The 17,844-nt window shown below is 59.9% G+C and overlaps 2 protein-coding genes across 4 annotated transcripts in view; both read right to left on the bottom strand.

The window, feature by feature from the left end:
- Positions 1-378: 378 nt before the first annotated feature.
- LOC141567208 (solute carrier family 26 member 6-like) lies at positions 379-6,254 on the bottom strand. The gene is made up of 15 exons (XM_074312827.1): positions 6,196-6,254; positions 5,794-5,997; positions 5,565-5,712; positions 5,178-5,291; positions 5,005-5,082; positions 4,581-4,676; positions 4,387-4,493; positions 4,154-4,223; positions 3,079-3,171; positions 2,891-2,992; positions 2,386-2,475; positions 1,521-1,697; positions 1,272-1,326; positions 864-1,000; positions 379-637 (listed from the first exon to the last, which is right to left on the bottom strand). Exons 1-15 carry the CDS (start codon positions 6,252-6,254, stop codon positions 623-625), a joined length of 1,545 nt encoding a protein of 514 aa, XP_074168928.1. The 3' UTR covers positions 379-622.
- The window catches only part of CELSR3 (cadherin EGF LAG seven-pass G-type receptor 3), a 23,840-nt gene continuing 12,201 nt past the window's right edge, over positions 6,206-17,844 (bottom strand). For 2 of the 3 annotated variants that reach the window (XM_074312382.1, XM_074312384.1), the window contains exons 17-36: positions 17,647-17,661; positions 16,398-16,492; positions 15,967-16,176; positions 15,531-15,726; positions 15,105-15,260; positions 14,568-14,742; positions 13,771-13,938; positions 13,446-13,572; positions 13,155-13,361; positions 12,760-12,934; positions 12,422-12,534; positions 11,869-11,948; positions 11,306-11,429; positions 10,930-11,046; positions 10,681-10,829; positions 10,355-10,470; positions 9,901-10,071; positions 9,209-9,409; positions 7,746-8,631; positions 6,206-6,408 (exon numbers count right to left, since the gene is read on the bottom strand). In XM_074312382.1, coding sequence (XP_074168483.1) covers positions 6,381-6,408; positions 7,746-8,631; positions 9,209-9,409; positions 9,901-10,071; positions 10,355-10,470; positions 10,681-10,829; positions 10,930-11,046; positions 11,306-11,429; positions 11,869-11,948; positions 12,422-12,534; positions 12,760-12,934; positions 13,155-13,361; positions 13,446-13,572; positions 13,771-13,938; positions 14,568-14,742; positions 15,105-15,260; positions 15,531-15,726; positions 15,967-16,176; positions 16,398-16,492; positions 17,647-17,661 — 3,509 coding nt within the window. In that variant the 3' untranslated portion in view covers positions 6,206-6,380. The remainder of the gene's footprint in view (positions 6,409-7,745; positions 8,632-9,208; positions 9,410-9,900; positions 10,072-10,354; positions 10,471-10,680; positions 10,830-10,929; positions 11,047-11,305; positions 11,430-11,868; positions 11,949-12,421; positions 12,535-12,759; positions 12,935-13,154; positions 13,362-13,445; positions 13,573-13,770; positions 13,939-14,567; positions 14,743-15,104; positions 15,261-15,530; positions 15,727-15,966; positions 16,177-16,397; positions 16,493-17,646; positions 17,662-17,844) is intronic. The other variant, XM_074312383.1, reaches the window with a different exon arrangement.

The raw sequence follows: 17,844 nt of genomic DNA, 5'->3' as shown, positions 1-17,844 counted from the left end.
CGCTCAGGTGTTCACGCTACATTCTCCAGGGGCTGCCCCGTGGCACCTGGCCTGCTCTGGCCCTTATCAGGTGTCCCTGAGAACAGATCGTTCTTGAAAAGCAGCTCTGATCCCAACTACTTCACCAAGAACAGGTGCTGAGGGCTGTGTGGCTGGGGACAAACTTGAACCTGGGAGCTTCCTCCTGGGCCTGGCCCCAAGCTCTCCCTCCTACTCTAGACTCTCCCTGCCTGACCCTGCCCTCCCCAAGCCTTCCGTTCCCACCCCACCCCAACCGCTGCTGACTTCTGATTCCAGTTGCCACTTGGGGCATAAGAAGGGTCAGGAGCCAGGGCTATAGACAGCCCAGCCCCCACCAAGCCACAGCAGAGCCTGGTATTGGCAAATGAGTCTTTATTCCTGAGGGTGAAAACACTCATACTCCCCTGACCTGGCCAGGGCCCCATCCCAGGCCTAGAGCACTGCGCTTGGAGTCTCAGGACCTCCCTCCCTGAGTTGTGTCTGTGTGTGTGTACTGAGGGGACTCCTGGGTGACATCTGGAGGCGGCGCAGGAATGGGTTCTCACGGGTGCCCCATCATACCCTCCAGAAGTGGGCAGTCTCAGGCAGTAAGGCAGCATGGTCAAAGTTTGGTAACCTGAGCAGGCAGACGAAGGGAGGCTCCCGTCAGTTACCCAAGGGCATATCAGCCCTCCCCCCTGGACAGCAACCCCTGCTCCAGGAGAAGCTTCATCTAAAGGCAAGAGGGCATGCCACTGGGGTCAGAGGCATCCAGGAAGGGCGGGGACTCCTGGAGCTGGGATCAGGGTGGGGAAAAGCAGTAGATAAACAAACAGAGCTCAGTGGACCAGAGCTCATCTCACCAACACAGGGCTGACTTGGTTGGACCTCGGGTGTTGGAGGGCAAAGATGACAGCGTCGTGGACAGAGGCAAAGAGATGCTGCTTAGTGATGGATGCATCGAAGAACTGCCCAGCCTCGAGCTGGGCGACCACAGGAGCTGTGGGCGAGGAGTAGGTCTCCCCTGACGCAGAGCACCACCAGGAATCCCACCCCCACTCAGCAGCAGAATGCCCTGAGTCACACACGTCACCCCAACTTCCACCCGAGGCTCCAGCTCAACCCTCCCTCACTCTTGACTCTTGACTTCTGCCTCCCAGAAAACCTGTGACCTCCAGTTTCAGAGAAAAACTTTTTCCTTGTGCTGTCTGGCAGAGCCCCACCCTCTTCCTGAAACACTCTTGTGGGCCCCCAACCCCACCCCTACGCACTGTGGCAGGCGGCCATGTACACCTCCACCTCGATCTCCCGGAAGTCACGGAAAATCTGCAGCAGAAAAGAGGGCCGGATTCAGACGGATGCTCAGGGGCTCCCAGGGGGGGATTCAGGCAGAGGGGGAGAAAGGGAGCTTAGAGGGGAAGCTCAGAGGGTTTGGGGGTCAGAAGGCTTAGGTGCTCTTAGAGTTAGTTATTGGGTCAAGGTAGAGGCTCGAGGGGCCTTGTCCTCCCCCAACCCCTTACATTCTTCAGGCTCTTGAGGCACACAGTATCCACAAAGGAGAGGGCGCCCAGGTCCAAGACGAGGCTGTGGAAGCCCGGCTGAGACAGGCCCAGGGCCTTCAGTGTGAGCAGATCTGGGGCCTTGCCATCTTCTTGGCCATGGGCTGCTGTATCCTCTAGCTTACTCTCTGCGCTCGCCTGCTGGGGAACCAGACACACTGCAAGGGCCGCCCATGAGGGGACAAAGGCAGAGAATATGCAGACATGTAGGGACACACAGGGTCAGACATGGAGCAAGCATATAAACATAAACACAGAGGGGGCATGTAGGGGACACATGAGGATGTGGACATGGGGAGCCTCCTGGATGCAGACAGGAGGGACACCCAGATATGTATATCCTGCTATTACCTCCTGGGCCAGGCTTAATAGGGACACTTAAGAAGGGAGGGTGCTGGAAGACTGTGCCCCATCCTCAGTCAGCCGGGTGGAGTGGGTTGGGGGCCAAGGGACAGACCAGAAGAGACACGCACACACGTGCACACACAGGCACCTCAGCACCCTGCCTGGGTCTCTAATTGAGCTTGGCATCCCCTTTGATCATTTCCACCCCCCACCCCCATGAGCACAGCCTGTGGGGGCTTGTGGACTCCCAAATTCAAGGTCTTCATCAAGGCCTCAGATCACAGACAAGAAGCCACAGTAGAATTCTATGGCACATCACTAGAGATTCTTCTGTCGAGTATCTGATCTCTCATCCCATGCCTCCTGCCACTGGCACAACCACCTTGAACCCACAGGGGCAGGTCCATGACTTTCCTCACAGGAAATGTCTGGATCTCTGACAATCTCTGCAGTTCATGGCTGGCCCGTCTGTCAGCCTCACCTTGGCCTTGGAGCCCTCCACATTGTTGCTCTCAATGTCTCCGTCACTGGTGTTGACATTGGAAGCGGAAGTGCACTTGGAGGCAGCAGTCTAGGCCAGGGAAGAGGGGGACAGAAGAGAGTTGTCCCAGCTGCCATATAATAGCCGTGCCAGGCAGACCCAGTGTCTCGCCCTGGCTTTGGACAGTTAGGCAGGCCAAGAACCAAAGCTTGGGAGTGGGGCCAGGCTGAGGCTGTAGGGTTTTGACCAGCTTTCGGAACAGCCATAGATGGAAGAGGACTGTGATGGTTCACGCTGTCAGTGGCTCAGAAGGTGGGAGAAAAACAAAACCCGCCAAGAGCAGACTTGCCAAGGGAGTAAAGCGGGGTTCCTGGGGGCAGCAGGGAGAAAGGAGAAGGGGTAAAGAATGAGGACGAGCAGTCCGGAGCCCAGGAGGCTGGGAGGAAGGCTGGGTGGGGTCAGCAGCAGGACAGGGGCAGGAGTCACTGCTCAAAGGGGCCCCTGCCTGTTTCTGGAGCTTCTCCTTCTGCATTCGCTTCAGCTTTAGCTCCTGCTTCCTCAGCAGCTTCTTCTTCTGGGAGATGAGGTGGTCGACATCCACACCGCACTGGAGGCAAATGTCAGGGAAGGAGATGTGGGCACTCTGGGGAGGCGAGGGACCTCTCACACTCTCCCTGGGGACCCCGGCCTCACCCTCTGCTTCAGCGCGTCACTGTAGAGCTCGGCATTGGCAAAGCACATGGTGGCTGAGGAGCGGAACACCTTCACGCCTGGAACCTCCCTGGCCTGGGGGTGGGACAGGGTGGGGGTGGCTGAGCCCTCTCTCTCTGCTGGCTGCACCTTGTTCTCCTGCCTTTCCTCCCCCGTGTGCCCCAGTACCTGCCACCCCAACCCTCTGCTCCCCAGCCAGCACGGCCGTGTCACCCTGACTTCTTGTCCTGCTCCCACCCTCCGCCCAGGCCCTCGGCTACCTGTCAGGCTTCCCCCGTACATCCTACACCTCTCCCTCCCCATCTCCCACCACCCACGCTAGGTTTCCGTGGCTTTTAGCTCTCCCCTTGGGTCTCTGACCCGGCCCTGTGGTCTGCTTTCTGTGTGCTCCACGCAGCCAGAGCCCCTCCTCAGCTGCCATGCCAACCACGTCTTCCCCAGCTCCCACCCCATTCAGGGCACAGCCCAGGTTTCTGCTCAGTGTTCAGGCCTGTACATTGTGCCACCCCTGTATCTCCCTTTCCATCCATCTGAGCTGCTCCCCCTCGTGACCTTCTGTCACTCTGCCTGATCATACTGTGCTCAGCCTTCAAGGCTCCATGTCAGGGGATGGGCTTGTTTATTCAGAGACCCCACCTCTGTTCCCAGTGCTTGGCAAGGAGGCCCACGAATGATAGAGATTTAATGACTCCATCAGATCAAGAAACAGCCTCCCTGGCACCCCGTGCCCCAGGATTCTGCACCTCAGACATTCCTGACCCAGGGCTGCTAGGCAGGATGGGGCTTGTACTGCTGGCTCCAAGACAGCTTGTCCTGGCCCCTAGGTCCATCTCTGTCCACTCTTCCCCTGTCCCTTCCTAGTCCCTCCTACTCTGAGTTAGGGTCCTAGACCCAAATTCCTCCCCTGAAATTCCAAGGCCCAAAGTGCCCCTAACCCCTGCTGTCCTTATCGGGCGTGGAAGGGACTGACAAAGGCACTTTCTGCCTCTGACAAAGGCCCTTTCTGCCTCTGTCCCACCACATCCACGCCTTCTTCCTGCTCAGCCCTGCCACTCACCTCTGAGAACTCTGCCACGTCTCTGTAAATATCTGTGTCTGGCACCTGCCCCAGGACAGAATAGTGGGGCCTGTGAAGGAAATTTTGAGCGTGGTGGGGGGGGCATGAGGAAAGGGGGCGATGAGGGGGTACTAGGAGCCTAGGGTAACCCCCGAGATGTGGGAAAGCTGGGGGGAGCCAGTGTGGACCTCATCCCTCACCACTGGAAGCGGGGAACAAGAGGCGTGACTCACAGCTGCATTCGGACCACCAGTAGCAGCAGGGAGAAGACCACTGCCACTGCCAGGCCCAGGTCCAGGTTCAGCAGGATGGTGGCTACAAAGGTCACCAGCCAGATGAGCTAAAAACAGAAAGGCAGCAGTCAACAGGGTCTAGAGGGGCCTGGAGCTGAAGGCCCCTGTTTCCGCCGGGCTCCGAGGCCTCTCACCAGATCCACACGATTTGCCTTCCAGAGGGAGCATATGTCGGTGAACTGCTTCAGCATGCCCTTTAGGTTCACAATAATGGTGGCTGCCAGGACTGCCTGCGGGGCGGGGGGCGGTGTCACCGGGGCTGCTGAAAGGTGCCCAGATGCTCACAACCCTGACCCCCAGCGTGGGCCGGACTGAACCCAAGCACCTGGGCAGAATCCCAAACGACCCAACCACCACCTCCCCCGAACCTGACAACTTGGATCTCACTCTGACAGGTTCTAACTCCTGACCCTTGGCTGCAAATCTCACCCCAAAGATCTCAACCTTGAAAAACAGGGCATGACTTTATATCCCTTCCCCTTACCTGGGACCTGACTGATCTGAGCCCTTGGCCTGACCAAGGCCCTTAAACCTGTTTGGGCAGAGATGGGAACTCACCTTGGGCAGGTCTTGGAAGAGTTCCCCAAGTTTGACTATGATAATGAGGATGAAGAGGGAGGAGACGGCTCCGGCCACCTGTAGGGCGGAGGGAGGAAGGTGAGCGTGGGTGGGATCACCTGAAGCAGTTTGTGTGAACACAGGTGTGCTGCCCGCCCACACCTGAGGCTCACCTGTGTGTTGCCCCCAGTGCTCTCCTGTACCAGGCTCCGAGACATGGAGCAGCTCACAGGGAAGCACTGGAAGATGCCCCCGATGAGGTTACTGAGACCGAGGGCCACCAGCTCCTGTTGGGGGAGCCCAGGTGTGAGGAGACTTCACCAGCAGTGCCTGGTCACTGTGCCACTGTGTCTAGGCCTACACATTGCCACTCAGTAGCATCCAGAGACTTGTCTGCGGTCCCAGGTGTCCTCCTCTCCCACCCTCAGACCCCCACATGGCCCAGAACACCTGTTTGCTGCTGTTTCCCTCCATCCCACCTGTAACTCTATCCCCCCAGGCCCTGGGGTCTCTTGTATGCCAGGTTGCCCCCTACATGTCCCACCTCCTGTCCCTCAGACCTGATTGCTGTCCACTCGGTAGCCATGCCTCAAGGCGAAGATCTTCCCCAGCGAGATGGCAATAGCAAAGCCAACCACAGCAATGGTGAAGGCCTTTCCCACAAGCTCTGCGAACAGCTGGGGGCTGGGGGCCACTGGGGGAGCCAGCCTGTGAGGGACATTGTGAGGCCAAAGGAAGCTGCTGGGCCTGGCCACCCTCCCGCCCTGACCTCCAGGGGCCAGAGCTCACCCTGCAGGGATGTGGCCCACAACATCCACCCCGAATCGGTGCTTCAGGCCGACACCGTACGAGATGCCTGTGGCCCCAATGAGCTGGGGAGAGAAGACAGGGTCAGAGGAGGGAGGCGCTGGCAACACAGGAGGGGGATGGTCGGTGGGGGGGATGGAGAAACCACTCTGGGGATGAAGAGGGACGGGAGGCCCGAAGCAGAACCTTCAGAGGAGTAAGGGGAAATTGGCGACAGGGTGAGAAACAGACACCACCGTTTGGGGAAAGAGGAGACGCTGACGGGGTGGGAAGATGCCAACATGGGGCTTTCTGCTGTGCCCCCCCCAGGAACTCTCACCAGTGCCCATTCCAATTAATCTTTAAATACCTGGGGGACGCCCACAAGGATATAGGCTCACTTGCCCCTTTCCCTCGCCCTGCACACCTGTTCCACACATGCTCACACGCTCACGGACGAGCATGGACACTCAGCACTGCGGCAACAGGGCGGGGGGGCTGCCTTGGGATCAGCACGACTTCTGGAGTTTCTTCTGTTGGCCCAAATCCTCCATCACCCTCGGCTGTTCCTCGGCTTGTCCGTCTCTCCCTCAGGAGTGACCTTCACTTCTGGGAACTCTGCAGAGTTGAATGAGGACATCAAAGGCGGTTGCTGAGAGGGCTCTGAGTCAGGTAGCTCTGGACTCCCCCCACCTACCTTCACCTGCCCCATCACCTTTGCCACTCAGTCCCTAGCCCCCTTATGTCCATTTTGGGGTTCTCCAATCCCTTCGCCCATTCTGGGCCCCCCAGACCCATCAGCAAGGCCCCTTGGCAGGCCACCAATGTCTTTTCTCTAAGCACTTAGCAAGCATCTACTATGTATAGACATTACATTAGACACCCTACAGATTCTGTCTCAAAAATCCCTGTATCTCAGACATATTTTGCAGATGAGGAAACTGAAGCTCAGAGAGGCAAGTGTGACTCCAGAGCCTGAACCCTTGCTCAGTGCCCCCAGCTTCTCCCTGCCTCCTGCCCCCACCCCCCACCCCCGCCAATAGCCGGACACCCAGGCTAGGCTGCAAGAGGATCCAGGTGGTTGGTGCTCACAGCTCCTTCTTACTCTCACCCCTCCATCCTTCCAGAGCCCTGGGCACCAGGCCCCCAAATCCTTTGCCTCTCTCTCCTTCCTTTCTCTTCCCCCAACTCTGCTCAGATTCTGTTGGTCCCCCTCCTCGCAAAGCCCTCTCACTCTACAGACCTCCACAGAGCCTGACCTAGCTATTCCTCCTCCTTAAAACTGAGCTCTCCCTTTGGCTTCCAAGGTCTGGCAACTCCTGGTTCCTCCCCACTCCCTCTCTGACTCCTGTGTATCCACCTGCTTCCTGGGAATGTCTGCTATCCCCTACCCCGCAGATGCCTGACAGGCACCTGAGATGTACCAGGTCCCCACTCACTTCCTGTGTGCCCAACCCCACAGTGCCCAGAGGCAGGAGGAGCTTAATATTGACTGAATAAATGAATGGTCTACCATCAAAGTTAGCTCTTCAGCCTGGAATATGAGACACCCATATCCTGGCACTACTTCTGACCCCTTCTTATCCCACACTTACGCCTTAAACACAGCCTCCCGAGCAGGCTCCTCCTCTCCTCCCTGTCCCTCCTGCTTGGTTCCTGCCCTCCCCCCTCCACTAGCCTAAGTCCTTTCGGAAGGTACCATCTTTCCTCCTTAGCCCAGGAGGGACAGGGGAGGGTGGCTGGGCCCAATCATACAGTCAGCAAGCCCATGTTCATCACAGTCCCACTTCCTACCAGATTTCTGCCCTCAGCCTGTGGCCCCCTTGCTGTGCTGAGCCTGGGGGAGCCCACACTGTCTGCCAACCCACACCATTCTGTGCAGAACACAGGGCAGAGTGCACAGCAGGCTGCCCTGAGCTGATGAGGATGTGAGCAGGTGGCTGGACCCTGCTTACTCTGAGTCTGGCGACAGCTCCGAGATGCTGTGGGACGTGGCTGAGCGTGGTGTGGAGGGGCCAAGGGCAGAGGCTGTGGCAGAAGGCGTGGCAGTGGTGTGAGGGCCGGAGGGCGTGCTTGAGGACTGCACAGAGGAGAGAGCCGAGGAGTTGAAGGAGGCAAGGATAGAGGAGAGAATGTCCAGCTGCTCTGTGGAGGGGCCATGGCTAGGACCACTGGCTGAGTCCTCCCGAACTCTAAGCAGCTGCGGGGGTGGCCCAAGGCCTTCTCGTGAGGGGTGCCGGCTAGGCACGTGGTCCAGCCGCTCCCCTGAGTTCGATCTCCTGGACAGAGAGTCCAGGGGCCGGGATGGCAAGAGGGGGTCCCTTGAGAGTTGCCGCTGAGGAGACAGGGGCAGAGGTGGGGGCTGTGGGTCGAGGTCCCGGACACTGTGGGGTAGGGGGAGTGTGCTTAACCACTCGCAGGGGGCCCCTAGGTCCAGCGCATCTCGTGACCTAAAGCGGCCGGCCAAGGTGCCAGGGTAGTCCCTGGGTGGCTGCCTCCGTGGTAGGGTGCTGCCCCGATCCCTGGGCTCCAGGCGGCCTGGCACAGTATCCAGGCGTTCCTGGGAACCTGGCCGACTCAGGGGACGCAGAATAGGGGCAGGGGCCTCCTCCAGTCTCTCACGGCTCAGTTGCCGCCGGAGAAGCAGGTCCAGCTGTTCACGGGAGGAGTAGCGGCTAGCTGGCTGCGAAAGGCTGCCTGTGCCCCCTCCAGCATAGATGCGACCATAGGAGGCAGCTGGCACAGCACGGTGACCCAAGGTGGCTGCACGACACCAGGACAACTCAGGGGCGCCTCGGGTCTGAGGCACCAATGGGCACTGCAATCGATTCTTCAGGATGCCTGTGAGGGAACAAATGGGGGACAGGTGTATAGGGGGCGGGCAGGAACCCCCTGGGTCTAGAAACACAGCAGCCCTGGGATCCCTGTGTCACAGGACTGGGGGCAGAAACCCCTGGAGGAGGGTCAGAGGCAGCTCCTAGGAATTCCAGAGAGGCGACAGGATGGGACAATAATCTCCTCGGTCGGGATAGGGCAGTCCCCATGTACATGGGTAGGGGCAAACCTCCCCTGGAGGTCAGAGGGAGGGGCCGCCCCCAGGTTCTGGTGATACAGCTACGACTGAAGGGCAGGAATTCCCTGGGATGGGGCAGGGGCAGTGCCTGGGGGTCTCTGTGAAACAGGAGTGAGGACAGAAACCCCTTGAGTTGGGGCAGAGACAACCTCTTAGGGTTCTTGTAAGGCAAGGTAGGGGGCGGAAACCCTCCAGATTAGAGCAGGAGTTCTGAGATGGGGGTACAGCACCCCCTAGGGTCCCCACAAAGCAGACTGGGATTGGGGGAGGGGGAGGGATCCCCTGGGTTGGGGCAGGAGTGGTCCCTGGGGTCCCTGAAGTATCGGCCACGGTCAGGGACCACACCTTTCCGCTGGCGCTGGGCCCGGCCCAGGGAGGTTTCGTCGCCACTGGTCAGGGCCAGGTCCGGCTGGTTGTTGTTGGCGGCATCCTTGCTGCTGTCCAGCCCCAGGCGCCTTTCGGAGCCCCAGGTCTGTAGAGCACAGGGAGCAGCCTCATATTCCCCAAGGGCTGGCCAGTAGGACAGGAGGTCATTGCCATCCACATCTGTGGAGCCAGGGCAGGTTACAGGAGCCTCTGGGTTGACCCCAGTGACTCATGCCCCTGTGACCCAGATTCAGTGACCCCTGACCCAAATAACTCCTGAAACCCTGGCTGTTCTCACTGAGCATAGGTAGGAACAGATCCATGGAACCATGCAGGGAGGGGTTGCTGATAACCCGCACTCTCTACTGGAGGTGGACAGAGACTGGGGGTGGGGGAACCTGATGGCTGAGGGCGGAACCCCAAACCTCAGGGAAGACCAGAGGCTGGAGGGGTGACATGTCATCCTACAACATCCCTGACCTTGCACTTTTGTTGCCTGGGCTGTTCCTGGGTCTCCAGCCAGGAGAACACAGCTGGGAGGCTGGAGGGCAAAAGGGGTGTGGGGGCCCAATAATGACCCAGGTTCCCAGTAGGTTGGTCCCAGGAATCCTCAGGGGATAGCAGGGTCCCTGGGTCACACCCAAATGGAATATGGAATGTCCTTTGGTCACCTATGGGGTCACCTTTGGGGTGGGTGAGGAGCCTCTCACTCTGGGCTGCCCGGCGGAGTGGACGCTGGAAACGCCCCCGTGTCCGGCCATTGTCCTCGCTTTCTGAGGATGGGATGGACAGACTTCTCTCCTCCTCCAAGGACAGGTCACTGTCAGAGTCGGAGTCTGCTCCTGGAGGCAGGAAGGTCAGAAGGAGGAAGGCCTAGCAGTGGCTTGGGGAGGTGAGGGACTTGGGGAGTCTTGAGGGTGGCTGCCGAGAGGGGGCTGGGGACCTGGGGAGAGCTTGGAGTGGGGGTAGAAACAGAAGGGCTAGGTGGGGTTGGGTGCCTCCTGGGGCAATAACCTGGGGGGAGCCAGCCTCATTGCAGTCAGCCGCTGCTCCCAATTCGGGGCAGAAGAAAGGGGAATTGGGGAGAGATCCTCTGCCTCCCTCCTCCCTGACCCAGGCCCCCACCTCCACCAGCATCTCGATGGAACATGGCCACATCCAGGTCAGTGGGGCCAGCGTGAGCCTGGAGACTATGGTCAGTGTGGTCAGCAGTCGAGCCATGTCGAACCAGGACATTGTCCCTGGAAATGCAGGAGCCCCCCACCCCATCAAAGAGGCATGTAATGGGGTGCTTTGGAGGCTGGGGTTTCTGTGCATGCAGGAGCGAGGCAGGAGGCGTCTGGGGCAGAGGCAGCAACAGATGGCCGAGATGGGGCCTGATAACGCCCACCCCTGGTAAAGTGGGGCTGCCTGAGCTGTGCGTCCCCAGCACGATGAGACCCTCTGCTCACCTGAGGCAGCCACGGCCCCGCTGGCTGTCTTGGTCCTGGGTCCGGCCGGAGCGGGCACTGCTCACGGAGGAGACGGTGGAGGCGCCCAGAGTGATGCGGATGAGGCCGCTCTCCTCAAAGAGCGCTGTGTTGTTGTAAGCCCCAGGCCCCTGAGGGTGGGGGCCGGAGTGTGAGCCAGCCCTGGAGAAGCCTCACACCCTGGCCTCCCGGGGCCTCCACCCTGACTCCCCAGCCCTGAGAGCCCCTCACCGGCCCAGGTGCTGGTCTGGCCTCCTCCGGTGCTGCCTTCCTGCCCAAACAGGCTGGTGTCCAGGCGGCCCGGGCATCTGCATTCAGGACACAGAAGAGCAGCAACACTGCCAGGCCCTGCAGGTGAGCAAGGGTCAACGGGAGATCAGAAATGAGTCAGAGAAGGTCAGAGAAGGGCCCCCAGGGGGTCAGCAAGGCAGTGAGAGGTCAGAGTGGCACGAGTGACTGGAGTCAGTGAGGCTCAGTCTGGGATCAACACCCAGCCTGGCGTCCGGCGTCCAGCAGGAGTAAGTCCCAGGCCAAAGCCCTGCCCAGGGCGGGAACCCCCTGCTGAAGCCCCAGCGGGTCCAAGGTGAGGGACGGATGCCAGCGTTACCTGGAGCCCACAAAGTCCGGCATGGAGGTAGTGGAAGGCCAGGATGCTGTGGTTGACCGCCAGGAGACCAAAGAGCCACGAGGCACTGACCAGTAGAAGGAGCAGAAAGGAGCTACGAAGGGTCCTACCAAGGGAACATGGAAGGACACAGGAGGACACGCTGTGCAGGGGAGTCACACAGGGCTCATGCAGGGGACACAGAAGGAAAGGAATTTACATAGGAACATGGAGGTCTCAGGATGACACTAGGGGAGATGGCAGGTCACAGAAAGAACCAGGTACTCAGAGAGCCATGAGGGGACATGGGGAAAACACAGGAAGGGGGAGCATGTGAGAAACCATGGAAGACAGATGGGAACACGTGGGAAGGCAGCAGGGAAGAGGCATATGTGGGGCCACAGTATGGCAAGGGCACCAGAGAGGGAACTGCAGGCCATGGCAGGTGTGACTTCCGCCCGCTACCCAGTATCTGGCACCCAGCCTGCACCAGAGATGCTCTGGAGACCCCAGTCCCTACCCAGGAGGGGTGAGAGCCTCCCATGCCCCCCATCCAGCCAACTCACAGCACAGAGTTCTTCTTGGTCTCCCTCTGTCCAGTAGAGCAGGATGTGCGGGCAGCAAGGAGGAACATGGTCCCATTCATCTGGACCCACAGCCAGACATGTGGAGCGGGGGGCAGGGAAGACAGAGAAAGAGATGGTGAGAGACAGACAGAGACCAAAACTCACAGAGACCAAAACTCACAGAGTGAGGCAGAACCAGAGAAACATACACACACACACACACACACACACACACACTAGAGATAAGGAACAAAAAGAGACATAGCAACTTAGAATCATAGAAGTCAGAGACAGGAAACCAGAGAGACACTGAGAGGTGGAGAGACAGAAGAGAAGAGAGATGCAGGGAGGCAGAGGCAGGGAGAGGCAGCCATATCTGACCCCATGCCTCCATCTCCACGCTAGCTGACTGGGGAACAGAAGTAGAGGCTGAGCCCAGGAAGCTTGCGGATTGTCACCTGGAACCCCTCAGCTGACAGCACCACACCTGCTGCAGGGCCCCCTTCCACTTCCAACGGGAACACACAGGTGGTACCGAGTGCAGGGCACTCACCACGATGACAAGGACCACAGGGCCTGCGAAGCTCCAGATGAGGGGTTCATGGACCGAGATCCAACAGAAGTCGGGGTTCCCATAGCCCTCTGGATCCAGGCCAACAGCAAGGCCTGGCAGGGGAGAGAGAGCAGGACGGAAGGGGTGTGTTCCGGAGCAGCTGAGCCCTCAGTATGGAGAGAAGCTGGGGCTGAGAGCAGGCCTCTCCCAGAGCAGAGGGCATGGGGGTGCTGAGGTTGGGGTCATGATCAGGATTGGGGGCAGGGGCAGGGGGCAGGCTATGTGATGGAAGGAGATCGGGGTCACAGACGGGATGGGCCAGTGAGCAGGGCCCTCACCCAGCAGCACAGCAGGGACGCCCCAGCCTAGGGCATGGTAGAAGCGCATGGCGCCGCGGTCCACGTTGCGGGGCTCAACCTGCATGCGGTAGAGATGCAGCCCCTGCACGAGGAGCCAGGCGAAGGTGCCGAGGAAGAAGTAGTGCAGGAGGATGGCGACTGCGGTGCACAGCAGCTGAAGGCAGGGCAGGGGTGTCAGGACCTCTCCTGCCTCGCCCGCCTCAGACCCCCACAGGCATCTGCTCCCCACCTCTGACCCCTAAACCACAGCACCTTACCCCAGGATCCTGCCCCAAACCCTGGCCCCACCTGGAGCACCCCTGACCTCTGACCCCAGGCCTTCTTGGGCCAGCTGAGGTTATCAGGATGCCGGTCCCCTGACCCTGACCCTGCACCTGGTTTTGGGTCCTGTGGATCCCCAGCAGGAAGAGGAGCTCTGCCACGCCCAGGGCGGTGGCCACGTTGGCATGGATCCCACGCATGTTGGACTTGAGGCTGCGCAGGCTCAGCAGGATGACAGCAGTCAGCAGCAGTGTGGCCACAGACACGGCCACAACCACGTGGGTGAACACAGCCAGCAGTTCCAGGTCGCCCTCTAGCCGCTATGGGAACAGGATGGTGGCTGGTGTTGGGCACCCCTGCCCTTAGACCCTCCCACTTCCTCGGGACCCTGAACACAGCCCCACCTCACGGGGGGAGGCGTCCATGAGGACCCCAAAGGTCCCTGTCCGGCTGCAGCGACACCGTGCGTGGGACCCATTCCTGTGCACCAGCTCGCAGTCCCGTGCTGTCCACATGCCATGCTCGTCCGTCCTGCAGCCACAGGGCAGTTAGACCTACCACCCGCTCTGAGGAGGGCCCCATCGCCAGGCAGGGGTTTGTGAGAGGCGGTGGCAAGGGCTGAGGGGATCTGAGTTGGGGAGCAGCATTCCTCATGGGTCTGGGTGCACAGGGGCTGGGCCTCCCAGGGGCTAACAGGGGACTAAGGGTTTCCAGAGTGGAGGTCCTCACGGGCCAGGTGGCTCCCACTGCACGCAGATGGCCTTGCTCCGATTCGCCGTCTGCAGCAGGCGGAATTCGAGGCTGATCGGGGACTCCAGGACACCCCTTAGGAAATTGCGTCCATGGAACACAGCCACGCTGACCACCGGGGAGTTCATAACAGGGTTCTGGGGGAGCCTGAGGAGACACCCCACCTGGGCTTGGACACTGCGACCTCCCTAACCTCTATCCGCCTGCTTTACTGTCTTCATGCCACTTGCCATGGCTAAGCCACGGTCTGGGAGGTTCCTGAGTGGATGCTATTTCTGAGAACCCCTTCAGCTCTGCTGGGCTGCTTCAAAACCAAGGGTCTATGGCCTAGCTAGGGCGTCACGGTTCTGTAGGAATGGCAGGTTCTCTCAGCCAAGGGGTTTCAGACCCACTGCCCACACTGGGGCTTGAGGCCTGAGCAGCTCCACACTATTTGTCTCAAACTTCCCTCCCTGCCACCCCCGTCTGACTGACCTCCATCAGCCGGCCTATTTCTGCCTGTCTGTCAGCCAGTTTGCCTGTCTGCCCGGCGCCTACATCTCCTGTATGTGACTGCCCCATCGTGGCTCCAGGTCTCTCTGCCACTCTGCACAATTCCACAGAACACCTTTGCCGTGGAAGCTGGCCAGCATGGACAAGACTCCTTAGAACTGTGCATAGGACCATCTGTGTGCCTGTGAACCTGCTCATCTGCCCTCCAAAACTGGGGTGCTAGACTGGGTATAAGCTTGCAGGAAGCTCAGGGTGAGGGGCCTAGGAGTAACTCCACTGTGTACCTGGCGCCCCGGCGCTCAGCCTGGAACTGGGCAGGGAGCAGCCCTCCCAAGGTACGGTAAACGAGGAGGATGATGATGGAGATCCCAGGCTCGGGCTCGGGCTCCGGGGGAGCTGGTGGGGGCGTCACACTGGAGGTGGTGGAGTTTTCCATGTTGCTCCTGCTTGTGGGCAGAACTGCCAGGGGAGGGGAGGAGCCACTGTCAGCGACCTCCAACCCCGAGCACCCACAAACCCAACTCTGAACCCAACCCTTCAGTTCCAGAACTGGGGGACAGGGCGAGCAGGAGCCCATGAAGGGAACATGGGCTTCCAGGACTAGATCCCAACTATCAGGCCTGGAGAGGTCATCTGTGGTGAGAGAGTGCTGTGGCCAGGTGTGGGGGGAGAGTTGACGTGAGAAGAGTCTCTCACAGGGTCTGACATGGGAGAGGTCTGGCAAGGGGAGAAATGCAGGAGGGCGACATGATATCTGGCTTGGCGGTGGGGGGCGGGGCTAGGAAACGGGACCTGGCCCAGGCGTCACCAAGGGCTCTCACCTTCAGGTGGGGACGGCCGTGGGGACTGGGAAGGCAGCAGCACATGGGTATGAGGATCCCAGGCATCCTGGCCTCGGAAGAGGTTGCTGTGATAACGAGGGTAGCGACGGGTCCCCCGGGTCAGACTGGGGTGCTCCATGCGGTCAATGCTGAGCACTGGCCGGAAGAGGGGTGAGACCATGAAGGACCTCCTCCCTGTGCGGAGGGTCCCACTCCCTCCTACCCCTATCCCATACCCGAGGCCCACACCCCACAGCCTCCTTGCTACCAGCACAGAGCCTGTCCCTGCAAAGCGCTGAGCATGGCAACCCAGCCTCCTGCCATTAAGGTTGACATCGGTAGCCACCAGCCCCAGAACTCCAGGTCTTTGTCCTTTCACAGCCCCCCCCCCACCCGCCCCCTTCTCCCCCCCCGACCAACACATACTGATGTTGGGTGTCACCAGCCCCACGGGATTCAGGTATGTGAGTTCCATATTCCTTGCAAGCGTGGCCGCATACTCCTCCAGATGCTGCACCAGCCCTGCACTGCCAGGGGAGGCGCCGGGGGCTCGCTGCCCCAATGCTGCCCACAAGTCCCCCGTCTCTGGAGCAAGCAGTGCAGAGCCGGCCCACAGCAGATTCTGGGAGGAGGGGAAAGTGGGCTCAGCCAGGTGAGGATGTGTGCGGGGACAGGGCAGGCCTGAGGGGTTTGGTCAGGTGCTCAGAGGGGCCCCAGCTGGCAAGGGGGTGGGTCTGGAGAGGACGAGGGAAGAGGCAGAGCCCAGAGCCTTCACTTCCCCGGGGCCTATAGGGGCCTGACTGGGGGAGCCAGGGCTCAGGGTCCAGGGCCAAGGGGGCGGGAACACAGGGTACAGCCCCACCTCATTGAAGTGAGCGTCCTGTGTGGCTGTCAGCCCAAAGCCCTGCTGGTGGCTCTCAAAGGCCAACAGGTGGGCCAGCAGGCGGGCAGTGACTCGGACGTCTTGGCTAAAGTAGTGGTCAGTATGGCCGGTCACCTCCCGCAGCCTCTGAGCCAGCTTCTTGGCCTCCACGGTATCCAATGCTGTCTTGTTCAGCTCTAGGCCATCCAGCTGCCAGGACAAAGATGTGGGTGGTCACTATGGTCCTTTAGGCCTTTCTCAAAAGCCGCACAGGAAGGGTTAGGCCAGGTTAAAGGGCAACCAGGAAAAGCCCAGGTCAAGGGCTGGGGCATGATGTCTGGGGCCTACCACAGGCCTGGGGAAGTTGAGGCCAGGGCTGGGGCCGGGGCCAGGCAGGTCTTGAGTGCAGGGCATGGTCTGGGCAGTCTCACCAGCAGATTGAGTTCTCGAAAGGCAGGGGAGGTACAGTTGAAGAGGTCGGGCTCCAGCCAACCCTGGTCCTCATCGCATAGCCGCACAGCAGCACCTGGAGCAGGCAAGACCTGGTCAGACCTGGGGCCTGTGAGAAGGTGACCACAGCACCTTCTCCCACCCCAGGAGGAACTGTGAGGCAGAGACCAGAGGACTAGGCATCTGTGGCTGGAACCCTGGAGGGGCAGCCCCCGCCTCCAGCCCAGGCAGGCCCCAGCTGCTTGTCAGTCAGTTCCCGAAGGGTCTGCAGACCACATCCACTACAAAGGTGTACACAAGGGCAGGGCTGTGCATATACCTGCGCTTGCACACGAGCACACATGCGCACACACACACACACACACACACACAAAGGCCAGGAGAGGTTCACGGATATGTGGCCCAGGGCAAACGCACACACACTCACACACTCCAATGCTCACATCTGCACACACATAGGTGCATAGACCAGAACAAACATACAGATACAAGGATCTCTCATACACACACACACAGACACGCTGACACAGACCAGGTTCTCCAGGAGTGTTTTGTGACCAAAGCGTGGGGGTGGAAGTTATCACACAAGTTTTAACTGCCCCAGTGATGACTTCCCTGCCGTTTCTCCATAGGCTGTGGGATTGGGATGGGGTTTGCGTAAGAATTGATCTGGGCCCATAGCCATTAGCCAAGAGGGTCCCTACCTTAAACACAGAACCCCCTCCCCTCAAAACAGACTCACAGACGTGTGTGCAGGCACAGAAAGACACACACACGAGCATGCATACACAAACAATCTATCCAGCCACTGCAGGGGACCTCAGGCAACGGGGAGGGCTTGGCGGGGACCTCAGGCAGTGGGGAGGAGTCTGTAGGGTCCTCAAACGGTGTGTGTGGGGGTCGTTCTTGACCTCAGACAGTAGGGAGAGGCCTGCAGGGACCTCAGGAACTGACGAGGTGTCTGCAAGGACCTTAGGAAGTGGGGAGGGATCTTCAGGGTACTCAGACAGTGGGGAGGGGTCTCTGAGGACCTTAGGCATCAGAGAAAGGCCCCTGGGGTCAGTCCTCAGACAGCAGGAAGGGGCGTCCAGGGACTTCAAGCAGTTGGGAGTAGCTTTTAGAAACCTCAGGCAGTGGGAGGGGTCTGCAGGGACCAGGCAGCAGGAGGGATTTGCAAAAGCTCTGGCAGTGGGAGGGGGCAGCGCACCTGAGCAAACACGTACCCCTTACCTGCACCCCGCAATCCTGCCCAGAAGCCAAGAGAAACAGACGGAGGCTCAGTGAGGTGTGTGGGGGGACCCAGAGCCCCTAGGAGGTAGTGAGGGGCCCACACGGACCCCTACCCCACTCCCACCCCTTTGCAGGAACAAGGCCACCCAACTCAGGAAAAGAGGTGGCTCCAGCAGTCAAAGGACAGGCCCACCCCTA

The sequence above is a fragment of the Rhinolophus sinicus genome, linkage group LG10 (assembly GCF_036562045.2).
Source record: "Rhinolophus sinicus isolate RSC01 linkage group LG10, ASM3656204v1, whole genome shotgun sequence".
Classification (NCBI taxonomy): Eukaryota; Metazoa; Chordata; class Mammalia; order Chiroptera; family Rhinolophidae; genus Rhinolophus; species Rhinolophus sinicus.
The sequence above is the reverse complement of the archived record's forward strand: the minus strand, read 5'-3'. Positions and strand labels throughout refer to the sequence as shown.